Raw genomic sequence first — 23,641 nt, forward strand, 5'->3', positions numbered from 1 at the left:
CCTAATTTTTTTATTCATATGAAGCAGAATTTGTTCGAACTCTTACACGTGAAAAGAAGAAAACACTTGTTGGGTCTTCAACTCAACATTTAGTTAAATCGACGACGTATTGTCAACAATGATTATTTCCATTCTTATGTCGATGCGATATATCCCGGTGAGCTTGAAGTAAAAAATACCAAAGAGTCTGACACAACTGTTTCATATTTGGATATTTTACTTGAAAAAGACGTTAATGGTAATATAATAACCAAGCTTTGTGATAAACGTGACAATTTTTCAATCGTCAACTTCTCCTACTTATGCAGTAATATACAGTCACCAACTGCATACAGGGATTTATATATCTCAGTTGATTCGATACGCAAGAGCATGCTCTAGTATTAACATTTTCTAAAACGAGGTAAGTCATTGACAAACAAGTTGTTTATACAAGAATATCAGCAGTCTTGTTTAAAGTCATTTCGTAAGTTCTCTGGTCGGTGCTGGTCGGTGCAATGACATTGTTAGCAAATAGAATTTATCATGAAGTCAAATGCTGACTTACGTTTTTCATACTAATTGTTAGGCCATTAATTTTTTTATCTACGGATTTACCAGTTATTTCCTGATCATGACAAGGAGCACACGGTGGGTGTAACCGGTCTAAAGTGGATGCTCACTTCTCCATGGAACCTGATCCCACATCTGAAGCTATATAGATCCGTGTTTGCTCTGCTCAAAATTTTTTATTGTTTAATGGATTTTTGAGCTTGAATACTGTTCGTTATGTACATATATTTCATTAAATAATCTCTGCTTCATAGGAAAAAAAAATGTCGACTTATCAAGGAAAAAAAGTGGCTATCGGGATTCCAGCCAATTTGTGGAAAAGCTGATATCAAAACTTACACAGATATTATCATTGAGGAACTCAAGCATCTAATTATCAACTTCAGAGTTCTTGTTTTTAGAATCAGAATGATTTTAAAAATGAAGATCTGTAGATTTACGAGCTCCATTCATTTAGGAAGCAGTTGTCTCTGATGGCAAAAGCCTTCTCTTTAATTACTGTAGAATCATTTAAATTCTTGGGCAAGAAAAATTAAATTGGTTCTTTGGGACGTAATTTTCTTATGAAAATGAAAATCGTATATATATATATATATATATATATATATATATATATATATATATATATATATATATATATATATATATATATATATATATATATATATATATATATATATTAGATTCAATGAATAAATATGTTGATAAAATAATTGTTCATTGTGTTGTAATTTCTGACTCACGAAATTCACAAACTGTGATCCACCTCAAACAATAATGATTCTAAAGTATCTTGAAGAATGATTGTAAAAACTGTAGAAAAGTCAATTATTGTTTTGTTGCTATCGGGTTTTTTCCCCAAAAGGTTTTTTTGTGTTTGTTTTGCTCAGAGTTCGCCACGGTGTGACCGGTGACAGGGGATGCTTACCCCTTATAGGCACCTGATTCCACCTCTGGCTTTTCCAAGCGTCAGTGTTTTTGGCCTGTTCAGGATCATTTGGTCTTTATTTTTACCTTTACAGAAATAAAAGGTGTTTTGAGGGATATCTTATTCAGATGTACAGAAAAGAATGAAATAATAAGAATAGTGTAAAATTATCCCTAGACTTATTATATAAGACTCATTCACCAAGTGTTACGCTCCATTCACATCAGAGATAACTTGTTTTACATAGGAGCATTTAGAAAGATTTACATGTATTCTATTTAAGATTGTTTGGGCAATAAATTATTGCATAATTAATACACAAGCAACCCCAAGGATTTTTTATTTAAACATATTCCAAGAAAGCAAGGTTCAATATACTACATTCTTTATATGGTGTGACAGGTTGCGGTGGCGTATAGTATATATACAGTAGAAAACTGTGGAAATGCTGTAAGTTACAAAAAAAAAAAAAAAAACAAGGGGATTTTCATACGGACAGGGGTTTTGAAAGCCAGTAGTAGTATTGGCTGGGCGTTCGATTGATAGTCGGTAGGTCCGAATTCCATTTTTGATCCTGCCAAGAGTTCGGTATTACAAGTAAAGTTATACTTTGGACTAGGAGTTGGTGCAAAATTTATAAACGATTTTCAACTCAAATGTATATATAATTATATATAATACGTTAAAGAACTTCACTGAGAAAAGAAGCGGGTTGGTACATGGATGTGATCAAATCTTCCGAGAAGGCCTCGGAATTTCATAACGCTCTTCATTTTTGATAACGTAAGGCATTTCTTTAAACAAAACTGCATATATAAATGGTTATTATTTTAAGAAAGTAAAAGAAAAGTCTAATAGATATAAAAAAAAAAAAATAGGCACGATTTCCGATATCTATTAATCGTTTAGCTTTTTGACTATCTGACCAATAATAGAAAAACATATTTTATTTTATGTTGGCATTTGCTTATATACTAACAAAGAAGTAAATCATATATGTTTGTTGAAATAGATCATTTATACATTCTCAGCTGATTCAAAATATTTTTTAGAAGGTCGTCCATAAAAAATAGTGATATTGGCTGTGATAAAGTGATAAAGCTTGTTTAATCATTTGATAATTAATATGTTTTATTCATGGTGTATAAGCATTATACATTGGAAAAAAATAATTTAAAAAAGTTGGGAAATATCGTTACATGTACCCGCTATCTCAAAGTGGAAGAGAGAGCATAACTCAAAAATTTGACCTTTAGATAAAGATCCCGCATCAGACAATTACACGTTTTTTCGAATGTTCCATGAAGAAAACAAAACTTACACATTTGAAATTTCAACAAAAGGGAGATGTTTATGTTTGATCAAAAATAGGTTAACTGGGTATCCATTATAATTTTGATATACACCTTATAATAAATACAATTACTCGACTATATCTCCAGAGATAAAAAGTAAAGTAGGTCTTACATGGAAATGTTGTTTTAAAACGGTTTTTGGCAACGTTTTCCATTTTCTTTGCTGATTTACAAACATTGACATTTGCTGGTGGAAACCTCTATTAAAATCAAAAGTTAAAAACGTTTAGTAAACACAGTTGCTAGTTTTGGCTGCAGAAAAGTAAACAAACAAACAGTACAAAAATCGAAAAAATGAGATGGAGAGAGAGGGAGACTCAATTTCACAATTTTATGAAAAACCGTAACATTACCTTCCTAGATTTCAAAATGAGAATTTTAATTATGCAACAATAATTTAAGATACTTGTTTGAGTAGAACAACTCTCATTTATAAAAATAATACGGTACATGTAGTGACAAACCTTAAAGAATATCATTTTCTTCCCCTACTAGTATAATTGAAATGTTTATGAATTAGGGGTACATGTATTTCATTTCATTAAGAAAATAACGTTAAAGAAGGTACCTTATATTCTGACAGAAACTGTCTGTTCTCAAATTTACTCTTTTCCACTATTACATCTTGTAAATCCTCAATATCCATATTTGTATTAACCTGGACCGTGTTGTAATATCCATTATCACCATTAGAGGATGAAGGTAAATGGTCAAACTCGTCATTTGTTCCCTTTGATTGGTCTTCTACATAAAATTCCACTTTGTCTGGATATTTATTAAATTAACAAGGAAAACATATAATAAAATTTCATTTAAATGATTACCCCTAAAATCGCTGAAGTTATTTTCCCCTCTCTGTTTGCTATCACTTTGTAAGTCAGACGTCCTAATGGTAGCCGTGTCACTTCGTTTGCTGCTAGTATTACGGTACCGCCTACAATATTGAATAAAATAGTGAAATATTGAAGGAAAAAAAGATTCTTTAAAATAAATTGATTGATATGCGTTTAATATAAGTTTGAATACCAGAAAGGAACTAAGACCTATATACATTGTACATTGAACTAAACCTGTAGAAAAATAAAAGAGATACTCCGGCTATAGATAGAAAAACGATTGCTGAAAGTGTTCCTCCGATTACTGCTGCATTACTGGAGAGTTCTTTTGGATTGATAAGATACTCTATATATTCTACAACGCAAAATAAAAAAAAAATGTTGATGGTGCTGAGATTTACAAATCGTTCTCTATTTCATGCAGGTCCCGATCCTCACAAATGATTATTATTATTATTATTTTGTTGTTGCTGATATTTCAAGTGTTCTTACATGAATGACATATTCAATGCTTACGGTCACAGTAAGACCCATTCCAATTCTTTTGACAACCATAAAGGCAGGCCCCTGTCGATTTCATACAGACAGGATTTGTCTCATTGCATTTCCCACACAAAATATTGCATTCGTCGCCAAACATCCCATCAGTGCATACTTAAAAAAGAACGATTATTTAAGATGCATAAGATAGACAAAACATACATATATACATGTAGTTCGTGCCAATCCTCATATCCTGCATTTTGTTCACATTTAACGTTTAATTATTCCATATTATTCAAAAGTTTTAGAACATACTTTCACAATTTGTGCCATTCCAGTTTTTTTGGCATCCGCTTTTGCATGCCCCTGTGATGTTGTTACAAGATGTTTCATTCTTGCAATGTCCGCAGATCAAGGAGCAGTTTTCCCCGTAAAAACCTTTTAAACATCCTGCAGAAAAAGCATATTCAATGATTGTAATGAGATATGAAATCTATTTCTCGAGTGGGACGGAATTAAAAAAAAAATGATTTCAGGCGTTCAAGCACGAGTTAAAACATGTATGAAAAAATTTCTTTTGAGGATGGTTTATTTAACATAGCTATCTTATAACAAAAAGTATATTCCTGAAGGGAAGGGAAATTTCATGTGTCAAGGTAAAAAAATGTTATGCTTGACCTTTTTGTGCATTGAAATATTTCTTTTTGAACTTCCACCTTTATTTGGTGCATGAATTACAGTATTTTACTGTGGCAAATGTAATGAAAGCAAAAATGAATTCAAAAAGCTTCAAGGTTAACATTTAAAGAGAATACCTGATCAATATCACCCTCAGTAAATCATCAATCATTAGGATGACACATATTCTTCTAAATTACAATGGAATGTAAAATATACCATCACATTTATTTCCAGCCCAATGACTCAGACATCCATGTGGACAGATTCCTGTTATGTTGTTACAATATGTTTCTGTTTTACAGTGTCCACACTCCTCTCTACAATCTGTACCATAAAATCCATGGTTGCAAACTGTAAAAGAAATAATGCATTTTTTAAATATATTTTAAGTGTAACAACTTTGTTCAGTCCGATTTATTTTCCCTGTTAACAATTCACGCCAGATCGACACGTTGCAGTGGTTTGAATAATACATGTACGAACTAAATGAATTCACGAATTTTGTAAACGAATTATACTCAATATTACGATAAAAGTATACAAAAATGCAAATTCACTGCATGTAAACAATGATTTAATATTGTAATTTAACATTATTTCTTGGAATTAACAATACCGTCACATTTTTCTCCAGCCCAATGATCTCGACAACCATCCTGACAAATCCCTGTAATGTTGTTACAGTGTTTCCCAGTTTTACAATTTTCACAGGGTGTAGCACAGTCTCTACCGTAGAACCCATTTTTGCAAACTATCAAAAAATAATTTCAGAATAATAAATATGCTAGCATTACTTGCTCAACCGTAATATATGATTGATGAGCCTGTTTTCAAAACCAAGATTTTATTACTTTACTCAATACTCTTTCCTCGAATTACTTCATACCGTCACATTTCTCTCCAGCCCAATGGTCTCGACAACCATCCTGACAAATCCCAGTAATGATGTTACAGTATGTCCCTGTTTTACAGTTTCCACAGGGTGTCCCACAGTCTCGACCGTAGAACCCTTTTTTGCAAACTAATAAGGAATAAATTTAAAACAAGATGTGTTTATGAAACACTGATGCCCCCGTATGGCAACTTATAGCAAAGGTTAAACTTTCACAAAGATAGATTCAAATTTGTTGGTACCAAAAGTAAGGTCTTGTCTCGATGAATATACCTGTGAAATTAAAAAAAAACCCTAGCAGCAACGATTGAATAGATATGGAAAAAAGTTTTTGTAAAGTAAGTCAAACATCAAGGTCAAATGGTTAAAAAGAGTTGTGCCCAAGGAAAGGTCTTCTCACAGCGAATACACATGTAAAATATGCAAGCCGATGCATCAATCGTTCAAAAAATATGACCAAGGTAAAACTTTTTCAAAAGTTAGGAACAAGGTCAAAGTTTATCAAAAGTAGTTCAAACTCCAAAGTCAAGGTCAAAAGGTCAAAGTTGATGGTATCTAAAGGAAGGTCTTGTCACAAGAATTACATACTAGAGTATAAAAGCCCTAGCACCAACCGTTCAAAAGGTATGGCCAAGGTCAAAATTCGGTAAAATTTTGCAAAACTGGGTCAAACGCAAAGGTCTAGGTCAAAGTTGTTGGTATCTAGAGGAAGGTCTTGTCACAAGGAATACACTTGTGAAGAATGAAAGCCCTAGCAAAAACCGTTCAAAAGTTATGGCCAAGGTTAAAGTTTTACAAAAGTAGGTCAAACTCCATGGACGATGTTAAAAGGTCAAAGTTGTTGGTATTCGAAGGACGGTCTTGTCAATTGGAATGCACATGTGAAGTATGAAAGCTTTAGCACCAACCGTTCAAAAGTTATGGCCAGGTTCAAAGTTCGGAAAAAGTTTGCAAAACTGGGCAAACTCCAAGGTCAAATGGTCAAATATGGCTGTACACAAAGTAAGGTTTTGTCACAAGGAATAAACATGTGGAATATGAAAGTCATAACTCCAACCAATCAAAAGTTATTGGCAATGTTAAAGTTTTTGCGGACAAACAGACATACTGAGAGACAGATGGACGGACAGGGCAAGTACTATATTCCCGAATCTTCGATACGGGGGCATAAAAAAAGGAGAATTAAATGCAAAGTGTATGAATTTGTGTGTGTGAGTATGGGCGGAATAGAAAGAAATAAAAAAAAAGTGAATACAAACGTTTTGAATCTTCTGATAAAAAAAAGCAGTGAAGAAATGCAGGGGTTTACTTAAAAAAAAAAAGAAAAAGAAAAAATGGAGGAATAATGAATCGTTAATTTCCTTTTTTAAAAAAAAACATAATTTAATATTTTACACATTTTTTTTTAAAATAATAACTACTGTCACATTTCTCTCCAGCCCAATGGTCTCGACAACCACCGTGACAAATCCCAGTAATGTTTTTACAGTATGTCCCTGTTTTACAGTTTCCACAGGATATCCCACAATCTCGACCGAAGAACCGATATCTCACAATCTCGACCGAAGAACCGATATCCCACAATCTCGACCGAAGAACCTTTCTTTGCAAATAATAAATAAAATAAAATACTGAGATAAAAAGTGTGTGTATTTATTAAACGGGTTTATTATAATTGATCCATAATTTACGCCTTTGATCCAAGTTCTTTTTATAAATCCATCCCTATCGTCGCATGTTTGTCGAGCCCAATGATCTCGACATTCAGCCTGATATAACCTGGTAAATAAATGTTGTTACAGATTGTCCCTGCCTCACATTGTCCACAAGCCTTCTCACAATCTCTCCCATAGAACCCGCTTATGCAAACTAATAACAATCAAAATTAAATATAGTAGAACGTGTTTAATCTAGACACAATTCTTTCAATCCGTTTTGTTCAGTCAAATTTCAATGAAAAGTCTATACCCATGGAATTCCTACAAATATTCTCAGACTGTTGCTTCCAAAGTTTTCAATTTCGAACAAACCTAACAGTGCCTAGATATTGAATATCTAAAACAAATTCCACTTAATTGCTCTTGTTTTTATTCTTATTTCAACTATAGTCAGGTTTTTGACAGTCATGTGATAAATGTATATAATGTGTACTGTCTGTAGGTAATGGACAAATTTCAATATCGCAAGAGCATACCCTAGTTAAAATAAAAAAAAAAAAAAAAAATAAGTAATAAATATTTTCCACATATTTTGTAGCTAAAGTGCTGCTGCTTTAAAAAGAATTCACATTTTATTAGTTTAAATTTCAAGTTATTTAGCTCTAGTCGAAATATGTGTGACTTTAAGTATTCTATATATTATTTTATCCTGCAACTACCCCTTGCATTGACCTAATAAAGGTAACCTAATAAACCAAAGCTTTATTCGGTCAATGCCCTAATAAAGCCTCGTGGACGTATTCCGACGTTTTAAAAGCATTGTGACGTCATGAATATTGCAATGTTTACGCCATGGCGTCTTAGATTCAACTCAGAGATGTACCTAAATCGATAGAAAATAGTTCGTTTTGAAGGTCATGTAAAAATATGTTGCAGGATAAACAAAATACATAGATACTGTCTTGAAATATAAGCGATATTTGGGCTCCGGTCGAAAACGTGATAGAGGGCTCGGCAAGCCTCGCCCTCTATCACGTTTTCTTACCCTCGCCCAAATATCGCTTATATTTCAAGACATTAACCATGTATTTTATATAAGTAATGCTCTCGATTTCAGGAAAGCAACAACACTTTTCAAGTTAAGGAATTTTCCGATATGTTACTTTAAAAACATGGTCAAGATCTGTTAAGTGTATGTCCTTGCGAAAAGGCGATTTAATGAAGCACCTCGGCGTGAACATGCAAACCCCGTACAGAGAATCAAGGTAGAATTAATTCAATACATTCTCTCGATAGTTTTTAAATACAAGTACTAAACAAAGGTTTCTGATTTGTATTAATGGTCTGCTTAAAATTTGCAAATAATATTCTGTTTAATAATAAAATTCATTTTTCACTGTGATAAAATTACTTGATCCGCCTCTCACTGCACATAAAATGCATCAGCTTCTACCATAATGGGTGTTCTTGATTTAGCTTAATTTGGTGTACACCAGTGTACACCGGTGTGAAAGATGGTGGTGTATAATCAAGTGCATTTTACGAAGTGTAGTGTATATGGTGTAGTATACGTTTTGCATCTCGCCAGTGTGTGGCTTAAATTTTTTTTGTTTTAAAGTGAAAAAAAAAAAAAAATTAAAATACGTTAAGAATTGACTGAATTATTGAAAATTGTTAAAAATGATTTCAGTGTCATCACTTACAAACAGAAGACAACTTGAATGTGATTTCTTCTCCTTTATATAACATAAGATCATTTCTTAAATATTCAATCGTACCATTCTCCGCCATTTTGAATTCAGTGTACACCTTTCGACACATGCCCTAAATTTGGTGTAAGAAAGTGTACACCGAATGTACACTCAAAGTCTACACCCCTGCACTTGATTAAAAAAGGTGTACACGGTGTAAAAGGTGTAAGTAAATCAAGTTCGCCCAATGACGTCATGTCGACAAGTGCATTGCGATCAGTGACTTGTTAAAATTTTGCTGTGTGAGATTTAACTAACGACAAAAATGAATGCAGTGGTAAGTTTTGATAAAGTTCATTACTCTTAGGCAGTTTAAAATCGCAAATTATTTCATTTTCTGTTATTGCTATTTTTGTGTAAAGCCACAGTTAACATTTCCCGTATAATTAAGCCCCGCCCCCCTTTATGCAGCCTTAACAGAGATGCGTATGAAGGACCTTCTTATTGTTGAAATAATGTCATTCACTATTCTTTTGAATTCTGCTTGGCAAAACAGCATTGCAAGCAAAATATTGTTAATTTCATAGCAATCTAAAAGGTGAAAATTTCGAACAGTTATCGATTTCAGGAAATCAGCAGACAAAACGAATCCTGAAAAGGGAAAAAAAACATGCTCTTCTGGAAACAACAAAGGCAGAATCAGGTGTAAAGGAGAAGATAGCTTCCACTGTTGACCGATCACACCTGCCATGAAGTCTATGTATTGACCAATTGGACGGAATATCCCTTGTCAAATTTTGTATAAAAACAGTAACCTAAAAAATGGAAAGAAAAATGTCATACAAATACGAAATACTTGTATTTGTACAACCATTTGTTGTATTTCAAAACAAGATAGGATTTGCTTAAAGCTGTTTTAAAATTTTATTTTTTAAATCTTTTTTTTTGTCAGTGGCTTGATCGTATTGCCTTTTCTTATCGAATCAGTTGGGAGACATAAACACAACATGCAGGTGATGTTGGAATATTCCTACACAAATAACAGAAATTGACAGTTGAAGTCATTCTGATTGTCATACAGATTAGTTACTGGTTGACCATTATAGTCTATAAAAAGTAAAACTTCAAAATATAAAATAGTTGTGGTAGACTTTTCAGTGGTTTTTTTTTTCTGATTTCACTGGGTTTTATCGAGTTCACAATGAATGATCGTTATGCCTTGTTTGTTATATTTGAATTAGAATTTCCGTTTTAACAGGGCAAAATTACTGTTAATTAATAAAACGTCGGCGATACTTACGTACTCATAAATTGACGCATTCAAAATTTAGTGCAATGTTTGGAAACGTATTGGTTTGCATAGTCAAGAATTAGCACTGCACCCTCGTCTCCACCATGTATTGTATTTATTTTTGATTTATTAAGGCTATTTCCAAAAAGTATTTTAATCCCATTTGAATTTTTGGCCAAAGTAAATGTCAGAGAGAGAGAGAGAGAGAGAGAGAGAGAGAGAGAGAGAGAGAGAGATTATCCCTGCTATATAGTCCTATGAAAAACTTTAAAATCTCGCAAACGTCCCGGAGGAAATTTAATGTTTTAAAAAAACATTTTTTATGCAGTGTTCTTCAAAAATATTCAAAACTGAAAATTAGTATGTGACCATGCATAGTGCAAATTTTATCCCTTTGAAAATTAAAAATCTTAAAATCATTTTAGAGATAAAATAGGATTAAATAGCGAATCAAAATATTTTGAATAGCGAAAACAAGCTATACTGGTATTGCTTAGCCTAATTCAAATAAAAAGCCTAACCAATAGATTTTGTTAGACCTGTTTGTATTTTAACCATTCTTAAAATATTTCCATCAACATTACTGAATCAATGGAAGCTAAATATAATGATCAAAAAGTCATCGATATATAAAGTAATATATATGAATGTTGTTAGGAATAGGTAATGATGATAAGTGGGAAGTGGGGTTAATATTCACAAATCTTATTAAATTTTGAACATTTAGGACCATTTAGAGATAACTCATTATCAAGTTTTGATTTAGTATATTACTCTTATATAGTTTAAAATCGCAAATTATGTAAGGGTATATGTACTAGAACCGTTCCATTCCTTAAAAGAAATGGAGCCGAGGGCACAAAAGCGCCGAAGCATGTTGCTTTCTTTCAGTCCAAAGCTACTTTGCTTTTAAGGAAAGGAGTGCTACAAGTATATTGACCAGCCTAAAATTTCTGTTTTAAATGCTTTTATTTATTGTTTGTCAATATATAATGAAGATATATTTTTATGATACACTGTAATTTATAAGTATGGCGAAGAAAACATTGGGAAGTTATTTAAATCCACTATACTTTAATGATTGAGATGAGTGTCTGACAACGAAAGTAAAGGTACCGAGTTCGATCGTCAATTATGACACACTTTTTCCTAATACGAAAATATAACTTGGATTTTTTTTTAAAAATAAATTCTAGCCTTTGTAGAGGCAAAGTAAGGAGAATTTGTACATAACAAACAACGTTTCTCTTTAAATTGCAAGTCTTCATTCCTGAAAAGTAATGAGGCACTCAAACAAAAGAGTAAAGCCACAAGTGGATTTTAATTCATTTTTGGTATTGTGAGGAATTGCTTATTTGTGTGATGACACAGTCATCATTCCCGTATAAATTAGGCCCCTCCTCTTTATGCAGCCTCAACGGTGCTTGGAAAGTAATGAAAATGAAACTATATCTCCCATATCTGCTATAAATTGCATTATGACCAATTGCATTATCTCCAAAAACAATATCACTCATACAGAATTTATGCTTCACAATACCTTGGCGGTAACAAAAATCAACAGGGTAAATTTCCTCTCAAAAAATACTATTAAGCAAGTTTATCTTTTTCGTAGAAAATGCAAACATGACACTTCGAAATCGCAGAATTCGACAGGGTGAATATCCTCTCAAAGATGATACAGTTGATACAGTTTATATACAGTAATTTACAGGAACGCAAAAACGACCATCTTTTAGATAGCGAAACTTTACGGGATAAATTTCCCCCCAAAGAAAATAACTCATACAGATTTTTTTATTCACAACATCTTAAAGATAGCAAAAATCTACAGGGTAAACTGCCTCTCAAAAATGACATCGATACAGTTTCCATATATTAATTGAAAGCAAAAGCAATAATCTTTTAGAAAGTAAGACTTTACGGGGTAAATTTCCCCCCAAAGAAGGTATCACTGATACAGTATTCAATACACTTATAAAAGCGAATATAACACTTTGAAAACCACAGAACTCTACAGGGTAAATTTCCTCTCAAAAATAACACTGATACAGTTTATATACAGTGTTTCAAAGCAAAAACATCCATTTTTAGATAGCAAGACTTTACGGAGTAAATTTCCGCCCAAAGAATATCACTGATACAAAATTTATGCTTCGCAATGTCTTGGAGGTAGTAAAAAATCTACCTGGTAAATTTCCTCTCAAAAATATTACTTATACAGTTTACATCATACTTAGAAAAAGCAAACATTACATTTTGAAAATAGCAAGTATTTACAGGGTAAATCCCCCCCCCCCCCGGGATGAATTTCATATCAAAGAATATTGAAAATATATTAATTTAGTATTACAAACGATACTTTTTTTAAATCATCCTGCAAGCAGGAAAAGTTAACGATTAAAGTTAACATAATATTACGCCTTCTACACATAGAAAAACATACAAAAACATAAAAAAAAACTCTGACATCTTTTTTTCTTTGTTAAAGGAATACGATTTCTTTGTTTAAACAGCGTCCTCCTTTTCTATCTTTGACCGAAGTTCAACTACTATGCTTTTCTCTTGGCTGATAGAATAGACAGATTGTAGAGTGCATCTTGAAAAGGAAATCTGGCAACCATATTCTGAACCAATCCACAGTCGCCCTATGGATGAAAATTTTAAGTCTCATAAACTTCAATTTCCCAAAGCCTTAGGCATTTATATATGATTTCTTGACAGACATAACTGGTTTAATATTGCGCACTAGAGTAGATCTAGAGCAGCAGCTGCCTGCTCCGAATTTTTGTAAAACAGTCTTTCTGTTATATTGTATGAAAATTACATTCATCTAAAGATCCCTCCCCCCCAAACACACACTCATATACACACACACATTTATAAATGTTTCTTTTGAGAATGGTGCTCAATCGTGATATGGGTCTACATCGTAAGATAATCAAAAAAGTTAAATGCACTTACCATAGTATTGTATTTGTAATAAGAAAACTTCAGACAGGACATATAATTACATGTATTACTGATTCCCTCTAGGTCCATCAATGACGTTTTTAAGAGGAAGTAAAAGAGGTACTAGTAACTGATAGCCTATACAGATAGTTTTACTACCGCCTAAGTGTTGGTTAAGGTGTTTAACATTTCAGCTTCAGTTATTTCGCTATTAAAGAAAGGAACCAACTTCCGAAATCCTTATGCTGGGCAATGGGATTGTAGATCAGGAAGGAATTCAAATGCAGATACTGCCTAAAAAATACATATGTCGTGACATATATAAAATTGTATATTTACCTTGATTGTTCAAGATTTGGACTTATATTTGTAGTTCAGTTCCAGCACAAACCAGTCTCTTTTGTATCGAATCGTCGATAAAAATACACTTTTGAAACACTCTTAAAGTACTTGTATCCATAAAATTGAGAGGTCATCTAGCCTGGTTTCCTTTCCCTAATTTGCGGGACCTTTGGCGTGGATGAGCCAGGGAACAAGGCAAATGAACGCCGGTCATATCAATACGGCCAATAATATTTAAATTCCCAACTCACTTTTCATCAAGTAGTATATATTACAGGGAAACGGACAAAATCAACTATACGCATTGCTTTCAAAGGAAAAGAGTAAATATATCAATGGGTGGTTGCGAGAGAAAAAATGAGTTGATCTCTTTCTCATCACTTTACTGTTTACTCTTCCGCTGCGTGAATTCCAAATGTTAATCAATCCTTTTATTGGATAGCATTGCGGCCATGTCATAAAACTGACCTAAGTTAAGATAATTTCTCCATTTTCTCAGCATCCATTTCTTGATCTATAAAAAGCACAGGTTGCCCTAATTAAAACTTGGTGACCTTTTTCATATACTCTACTGCAATTGCATATGCATCATCTACTCATGTGGCAGTTTTTATTACTTTACAAAATATGTGGTTTCAAAGATGTGAAAAAATTATGAAAAGTTATTCTTTTTTCAGTTGATCTTTCTACACTGACACAACCTCAGGTTGAAAAAGAGAAAAATAAACTAAAAAAAAAAAATAGCTAATGAAAAGCAATATTGATAGAATGTATTCTTGACTTTAAAACTTGAATATATTGTACATCATTTTAAAAATTAAAGAAAAAAATACCTATCTACCTTCAGCGCGTCGACCAGTCACCATGCCAGTTTGTAATCTAAACATTGTACAAACAAAGCGTGTGAATGTACAGTGTAAAAATATTATCAATATGATTTTTAAACATGATTTTACATTATAAAAATATTTTAATTCTCCAGAAAACATGCAATATTTACACATCTATTTTCATTATTTTTTATCTTTAAAATCTATTAATTCATTATATGGGTAAATTTATCAGACAATGAGTACTTTAAATCATAATAGAAAAAAGAAGATAATAATGGTTATAATTATTGTTACTAAAAAAAGAATAAAAAAACTGGTCTTCGATAAATTAGAGAATTTTATTATCTCAAGATACAGTATAAGAACATGTTCGTGCTTTAATTTAATTACTTTTTATTTATTATTTCAATTTACATGCACGTTTTAATTTATCCAGATCAGCATCGAAATTATCGATCTTAATAATTGATCATGATAAAAAAAAAAAATAAATGTACATTGTACAGTATAAATGTGCATTATATCAATACGTAAATTGGAGGGAAAAAATCTCTTTTTTTTTAATTACTATGATATTTTTTTTAAAATTAATCTTTTACCAAAATTTAATAAATAGTTTGATTTAAATACATACGGAAGCCGGTTGGTGCCAGGTAGAAAAAAAATTTCTGGCTGCCGCCAGATAAAAAGATCTGGCGGCCGCCAGATAAAATATTTTTCTACCTGACACCTACCGGCTTCCGTAAATACATGTATATAGGGAAAGATTATTTTGGCAATTCTAATTATCCTACCTGAGACCTTGCATTGCATGTTTTTGAATTTTTGTAACTTCTTGCAAGCCAGTACAAAAAAAAAAAAAAAAAAAAAAAAATGTTATCACTTTCCTTAGCGTTGATATATTTATACAGGTGTACATGTTCACGAACCTCTTACATGTACTACATGTAATTTTCGAAATACTTTATATAGATATATTTAAAAAAAATACTAGACATGTATGTTTTGTACATGTGCATGAAAAGTACACGTAATTCCAACATTAGTAAATTGAACTTGCAAAGATACCTTAATAGGAAAATGTACATAATACATTTTTTCATTAGATAGGTACCAGTATTTGAACTTTTGTAATTGTCATAATTATTTAATTTTAACACTTTAATAATTATAGTTTCAAAGTGAAGCCAGGGTCAGCACGTGTCGGTAATCATCGACCTGTTTCGAAGATATTGCGGGTGCTAAGAGCAATTGCGGTGTTTTTTTTTAATTGACACTTGCTAGCTGGATGTATACTGTCTCCATGGTCACGGTATACCTGAGTATATACTCTCCCCTACATTCGAACCTTTCATAAACCGTTCATGCCCTTTAAGTTACATGTACCTCGTCTTGGCACGTTATCAATGAGAAATCCAATCAGTATTCGTATTTATTTTTTTTTTTTGATTTTTGAATTTGGAAACGTCATAGTTCTTTTGTACGTTGCATGAAGAGTACATGTTCATGTAATTTGCTGCCACCTGAATGCTGAAAATCAGTAAAATAGCTTTACGAGAGAGAGAAAGAGAGAGAGAGAGAACACAGTGTATTATTTGAAATTAAAATCGCTACAACCGGCCCATGGAAAACAATTCGAGTACGGAGAGGGGTGGGGGTGGGGGGGGGGGAGGGGGTGGGGCTCATCGAAATAAATAATAATAATAATAAAAAAAAAAAAAACTCGGGCGTTATTATCTTAATTTCATCTACTTAATCATGCGTGTTTACATTTTTTGAATTCTTGTTTTGTTTGTTTTCTTTCTTGTTTTTATTTTTTTTTAACATTTAGAATTTTGTTTGTCAACATGCCGCTCCAGAATGTACATGTATTTAGTGGGGCGGGGGAGGGGGATCATGAACCAGTAAGGAACACAAACTATTCAAATGATCATTTATTTGAAAACAATTTAAAAAATTAATATATTCTTATCAGTGGACCAATTATTAGGTTTTGTTTGTTTGTTTGTTTGTTTTGGTTTTTTTATTGTTGTTTTTTTAATATAAGTCTTCCGTTGAACTCGCCTAATAAAACAATGATTTATAGCATGGAAGTAAATTATAAATGATATGTAAAAAGAAACTCAAGTTACACTTTATGAGAATTTTTAGTGATTATCACGACCTACATATACAAGTAATGGACGACAACCTAGAGCTTAAATGTAAACTGCTAAATATGAAAACTTTTCATTTTACGTGTACAGTATGTTTCAGCTATTTCATAGATAAGATCATAATTCAGTTGTTTATCTTTCAAACATTTAAATTACGATTTAGCGATTGCAATTCTATTTGGAAGTTCTAATTGATTTTAAAACGCATGAATAAAGTAAACAAATGAATTTGAAAGCAATTTTTATTAAGATACTCTTATCAATTTCACTCCATCCAATACATCGAAAATAAATTTAACATCTTTTCTTCCTTTTCTTTCGAAATATACTTACATGTAGCTTGTAAGTTAAGAAAAATAAAAGTGATAATTCTACGTCGGATGTACGGTGAAATTCTTGAAAATTTATCAGCGTTCTCCATATTGTCACTTACATGTACATGTTTCGATCGCCATAAAACAGCAATGATCGATTTCACATCTGTATTTGGAATATACAAGGGGCGGGGCTTACTGGCGGCAAGATTAAAGCGGGATCCGCTTCACGCATGAGTGCGTAGAGAGAACCCGGAAAGCGAACGACGAGTTCGCTCTAGCGGACCCAGAGCTTACCTCGAGCGAAAGCAGAGAGAACCCGAAGCGCACCCAGAGAGGTCCCAAATTTTCAGAAAGCGGACCCGCAGCGGACCCCGAGCGAACCCAGGAAGCGAACCCGGGGTGCGCTTTGGGTTCGCTCTGGAGTTAGGTTGTGTCCGGTCGGTACTGTACAATACTATGGTAAGTGCATTTAACTTTTTTGATTATCTTACGATGTAGATCCATATCACGACTGAGCATCATTCTCAAAAGAAACATTTATAAATGTGTGTGTGTATATGAGTGTGTGTTGGGGGGGGGGATCTTTAGATGAATGCAATTTCCATACAATATTACAGAAAGACTGTTTTACAAAAACTCGGAGCAGGCACCTGCTGCTCTAGATCTACTCTAGTGCACAATTTTAAACCAGTCATATCTGTCAAGAAATCATATATAAATGCCTAGGGCGACTGTGGATTGGTTCAGAATATTGTTGCCAGATTTCCTTTGGAAAATGCACTCTACAATCTGTCTATTCTATCAGCCAAGAGAAAAGCATAGTAGTGGAACTTCGGTCAAAGATAGTAAAGGAGGACGCTGTTTAAACAAAGAAATCGTATTCCTTTAACAAAGAAAAAAAGATACCTGAGGTTTTTTTTTCATGTTTTTGTATGCTTTTTTTATGTTTAGAAGGCGTAATATTATGTTAACTTTAATATTTAACTTTTCCAGCTTGCAGGATATTTTAAAAAAATATCGTTTGTAATATAAAAATAATATATTATTAATATTCTTTGATATGAAATTCACCCCGAGTCTTTTCGTCATCAAGATGTAATATATGCCTTTTCTGTAAACAATATATACAGAATGATCAGTTTATTTTATGAGAGGAAATTTACCTTGAAAAGTTCTGCTTATTTCAAAAAGTAATATTTGTTTTATTCTGTGAATTATATAAACTGTATCAGTGCTATTTTTTTTTTTTTTTTTTTGGGGGGGGGGGGGGGAGTTACTCTGTAAAGTCTTGCTATCATCGAGTTGCAATGTTTGTTCATGCTTTGAATAATATATGCTGTATTATTGATACTCTTGGGGGGGGGGGGAGGATTTACCCTGTAAGTACTTGCTTTTTTTCAAAGTATAATGTTTGCTTTTTCTGAGTATGATGTAAACTGTATAAGTAATATTTTTTAGAGGAAATTTACCCCGTAGATTTTTACTACATCCAAGATATTGCGAAGCATAAATTTTGTATCAGTGATATTCTTTGGGCGGAAATTTACCCTGTTAAGTCTTGCTATCTAGAAAAGGGATGTTTTTTCTTATAAACACTGTATATAAACTGCATCAATGTTATTTTTGAGAGGAAATTTACTCTGTAGAGTTCTGCGATTTTCAATGTGTAATATTCGCTTTTATAAGAGTATTGAAAACTGTATCAGTGATACCTTCGTTGGGGGGAAATTTACCCCGTAAAGTCTTACTTTCTAAAAGATTGTTGCTTTTGCTTTGAATTAATATATGGAAACTGTATCGATGTCATTTTTTAGGGGCATTTTACCCTGTAGATATTTGCTATCTTTAAGATGTTGTGAATAAAAAAATCTGTATGAGTTATTTTCTTTGGTGGAAATTTACCCCGTAAAGTCTCGCTATCTAAAAGATGGTTTTTTTTTTTGCTTTGAATTACTGTATATAAACTGTATCAATATCATCTTTGAGAGGAAATTAACCCTGTATAGCTCTGGGATTTTCGAAGTGTTATGTTTGCGTTTTCTACGTATATAAGATAAACTGTATCAATTATATTTTATGAGAGGAAATTTACCCTGTATATTTTTGTTACCGCCAAGATATTGTGAGGCATATATTCTATATGAGTGATATTCTTTTGGGGGAAATTTATCCCGTAAAGTGTTGCTATCAAAACGATGGATGTTTTTGATTTGAAATACCAGGTATAAACTGCATCAATGTCATTTTTGAAAGAAAAATTACCCCGTAGATTGTTGCCATATTCACGATGTATGCGAATCATAAATACTGTATTAGTGATTTTTTTTTTTTTTGGGGGGGGGGGGGGGAGGGGGGGGGGTTACTCCGTAAAGACTTGCAATTATCAAGATGGTTGCTTTTGCTTTCAAACACTGTATATAAACTGCATCAATGTCATTTTTGAGAGGAAATTTACCCTGTAGAGTTCTGCGATTTTCAAAGTGTTAATGTTCCCTTTTTATAAGAGTAGTGAATACTGTATCAGTGATATTCGTTGGGGTGGAATTTACCCCGTAAAGTCTTGCTGTCTAAAAGATGGTTGCTTTTGCTTTGAATGACTGTAAATTAACTGTATCAATGTCATTTTTGAGAGAAAATTTACCCTGTAGGTTTTTGCTATCTTTAAGATGTGAATCAATGATTTTCTTTCGGGGGAAATTTACCCCGTAAAGTCTTGCTAAAATGTCAATATTTCCTCCAAATATTTACATTTCAGTTTATTTGTGACACTAGATCGTGTTTCCATTATTAAAATGCTGATTTTTCACAATCTATCAATAAATATCTTATAAAACTGTGTTTGTGTTAGATTTTGTCAATACCTTAGGGCAAAATGCCTAAAACAGAAAAAAAAGTTCTGTTTTGATTTTGGAATGCGTTTATTGTATTAAATTGGTATCCTAATGTTTCAGTGAACTTTAAGAATCTTTTTTTTTTTGTTCGGCATGTTGTGAAGAAAGAAAAAAAATCGTAATAAGCTTGGAATTGAATTAGTTCTTTTCACAACCAGACCTATACAAATCTTTATTTGCTGTCTCTACACAAACACTGAAAAATTGATACGTTCGTAATTGTCCAAAAGAGTTTAAATTAAACGTTTTACTCCAATGTGATAACCAAGACATGTGCAGTTAAGATAAAAAGAGGAATTCTTGCGGTGAGAAAAGCTTGAAATACTTAAAAAGTAATTTCACCTAAAATATCTATTCTAGCTTTTAACAATCAGCTGAATTTAAAATATTTTTAAGGGGTTTAGAATTCATTGTCTTGAAAAAATGAGATATAAAGAAGCACAACGATGATTAACTTACCGTCACATTTTTGTCCACTCCAATGATCCTGGCATATACTTGGACAAATTCCTGTTGAGGTGTCACAATACGTTCCTGTTACGCATTGTCCACACATGTGTTCACAGTTCAAACCGTAGTATCCTTGTTTACAGACTTGTAATAAGGGTATGAAAATAACAAGGCATTATAAAATACTGAATATCTCTAAAACATATTAAGTGATTTAAAGGGTCAATTGGTTCTAGGTTTTAGGTTTGTCAAAAAACTAAATTATGTTTTCATTTCTTTCCATTAACACCCCCAAGGGGGAAGGGAGGTATAGTTATTCATTTCTTCAAACTTAAATGCTTGAAGGACAGGTGGAATAAACAAAAAAAAAAAAAAATGGATGCCTGGATTGGTATATATTTTTGGACCTACTTTGGTTGTAAATGATGCAAAAAATAAATATCTAAAATATTTAGAAATTTTAAACTTTCTGTGATGTTCAAAATTCTACCTTTCTGCAACCATCCTTCTGAATCAGCTCAACTTTTCGTAACTTTAAATCCAATTATTGTGAATTTGTGAATGAAAAATGAAAATCCACTCGGTTAAAGTTATTCATTTTACTCGCCTGAACATGACAAGTTGTTATTTTTGAATTTTAAGTTTGTTTAAAAGTTTGTTTGTATCATCTGTCTTATTTTGAACTAAGTTTGGCTTACATTAGTTCAGTAGTACTGGAAAAAAAATACTGTACGTGTACTGAAAAAAAAAAGACTGGCTTCATTTTTTTTAACTGATGAAATGCAAAATATTAACATTATCAATCAGAATTAAATTATGAAAATGTGCAAAACCAAACCATATGAAACACTTACCAAGTCTACATAATTTACTACATGACTAATTTATGCTATACATTCTTCTGTTGTAAAAAAACAATGAGAAAATTTTCAAGCATTCACCGTAAAAAGAACCATAAACATGGCAAAACAGGAGCTCACACCGCTCTGAGTTTGTATTTTATGCTAGTCTTCTAGTGCATTGTCATTGAAAACAATTAAGCAAAATACCGTTTTAATCTCCAATGTTAGATAGCTATACCAAAGGGAGATAATTTGAAGCAAAAGTGACAGAAAATCATGGATCTAAATCAGTTTTCATACATAAATGTTTACGATGCCTTCGGATATTTTCCTTTATTCTTCTAGAACAAAGGCTGTTAATTAGATATTTAATCTTAATAAGCTTTAATATGGTTGTAGATCTTTTTATTAAGTAATTCAAATAAAATTTGGTGGTTTTTGAAGCAGAACTAACCTCGAATAACTAGTATATTTATCAAGCGGAGAGAATTTCAATAAGCAACAGTGGTTAAAATAGAGTAGATTTATATGATTAAAAAATAATATAAAAAGCTTTTATTAATGACAAGTAATAAAAATGTATTTACTTAACCATAAATTCTAGTGTACACGCTCTCTGAAAGCCGCGTGGTTTTCATTGCAACAATGCGATAAATTATTTTTGGTTGCTTTTTTTACATACCATTTGTTCTGAAATTTTTCACATAAGTTTTAACCTAATTTATTTCATGCCACTTTCAACATGCTCGATCCTTTCTGATTCTAACTCTTAAAAACTGAACAATAAAAAAGATGTATAAAATGTGTTGCCTTCAAGTTGTTAAAAACATGCACGGCACTACCAGTAGTTATCACGCAAATGACAGATTAAACTTGGTACATGCATTGCATCTCAAGTTTTGTATCATTGAGTTTTCCATGGTTTAAAGGGAATGAGTTAACGAAATATTTAAAAAAAAAAAAATATTCATTTATCCCTTTAACAAAAATAATGTATTGAACGTTGCATATTATAGGAATAACCTGTTCACTTTTGCGATTTGTATATAAAAGAAAATAACAAAATAAGACAATAAAAGTATTTCCATCAGCCTATATGAAACATGTCGAAAAAAGAGCAATCTCAAAGGAGGTCTCGATAAAATCATTTCAATTTGAAAATAAGTTAATTTACGAGGTGAGGCTGACGTGGTGATGTGATGGAAAAATATCCTTACCATTACAATTTGGAGGTACCAACAGTGAATTGCTACAGCCATATATACATGATCCATTGAAGACATCACACTGTCTGTTCAAACATTTAATGTCACAAAATTCACATGTAGGACCAAAATGACCAGCCTGGCAGCCTTTTTAGTAAAAAAAAAATAAATAAATTATGACAAAGACTCTCATCAGGCAATCATTTTTGGTAAAATTTCCGTAGTGTGAGTGTGAAAATACATCATTTTTTAAAATATTAATTATGAAGAGGATTCCCAAAGTACTTTGAAATATATGTAAAGAAATATGAAGATAACAAACAGTTATCAAACTCAAAAGTCCATTGACCGTCACTCTAGCTCAGTCGTTAGAGCGCTCGCTCCGTGATCGGAAGGTCGTGTGTTCGAAACACGGCAGCGACTGACCTAAGTCGACAAAGATAGGTAGCAACTATTCATTCGCCAAGCGCTCGGCACTTTGAAGTGAAAATAGTGGGTCTTTCGGATGAGACCTTAAAAACCGAGGCCCCGTGTCACGGTAGGCGTTGGCACGATAAAGAACCTTAACTGCTCAAAGGCCCTGAGTGCCGAGTAAAGGTCTAAATTTGAAGCCCTTTAAAGGTATATGGTGACGTCTCTATATGGGTGAAAAAATTCTAGAATGGGACGTTAAACAACATACAATCAATCAATCAAAAGTCCATTGAAACAAAAAAATTGAAGCAGAGCAATCATGGACTTTTAAAAGTATCAGAGGTTGGTTCAGGTTCCATGGAGGAATATGCACCCCCTTTCGACCGGTCACACCCGCCGCTTGCTCACCATCATGATCGAAAAAAGGAAAAATCAGTAGACAATTCAGTGTGAGAATATTTACCTAACAATTTGTATAATAAATGTCAGTCAACATTCGACTTAATGATAGAGTGTATTTGCTGACAAGGTAATTAATCTCTTTGGTTAAAGAATCTGCTAAATGTTGACCTTAAAGGAGACTGTTGACGTTATCGTTTCATCAATGAAATATATGGAGATAACGAACAGTATTCAGGCTCAAAAGTCCATCAAACAATACAAAATAGGAGCAGAGCAAACATGGACCTCCAAACATCAGAGGTGGGATCAGGTGCCATGGAGGAGTGTGCATGCCCTGCCGACCGATCACACCCGCCGTGTGCTCCTTATTATGATCGGGAAATAACGGAAAAATCCGTCGATAATTCAGTGTGTAAATAATGGCCTAACAATTTGTACGAAAAACGTCAGTCAGCATATGACTCAATGAT

General features: G+C 32.7%; 1 protein-coding gene across 1 annotated transcript in view; it reads right to left on the bottom strand.

Annotated features, from left to right (window-relative positions):
• Positions 1–23,641, bottom strand: part of LOC133189218 (receptor-type tyrosine-protein phosphatase alpha-like) — a 41,989-nt gene that overhangs the window by 12,851 nt on the left and 5,497 nt on the right. Inside the window, exons 2-10 of the mRNA XM_061324620.1 lie at positions 22,368–22,502; positions 5,722–5,856; positions 5,452–5,586; positions 5,052–5,186; positions 4,470–4,604; positions 3,906–4,026; positions 3,660–3,769; positions 3,404–3,600; positions 2,948–3,035 (exon numbers count right to left, since the gene is read on the bottom strand). Coding sequence (XP_061180604.1) covers positions 2,948–3,035; positions 3,404–3,600; positions 3,660–3,769; positions 3,906–4,026; positions 4,470–4,604; positions 5,052–5,186; positions 5,452–5,586; positions 5,722–5,856; positions 22,368–22,502 — 1,191 coding nt within the window. The remainder of the gene's footprint in view (positions 1–2,947; positions 3,036–3,403; positions 3,601–3,659; positions 3,770–3,905; positions 4,027–4,469; positions 4,605–5,051; positions 5,187–5,451; positions 5,587–5,721; positions 5,857–22,367; positions 22,503–23,641) is intronic.

The sequence above is a fragment of the Saccostrea echinata genome, unplaced genomic scaffold (genome assembly GCF_033153115.1).
Source record: "Saccostrea echinata isolate AGI-Se365-2 ecotype Australia unplaced genomic scaffold, CSIRO_AGI_Sech_v1 ptg000017l, whole genome shotgun sequence".
Classification (NCBI taxonomy): Eukaryota; Metazoa; Mollusca; class Bivalvia; order Ostreida; family Ostreidae; genus Saccostrea; species Saccostrea echinata.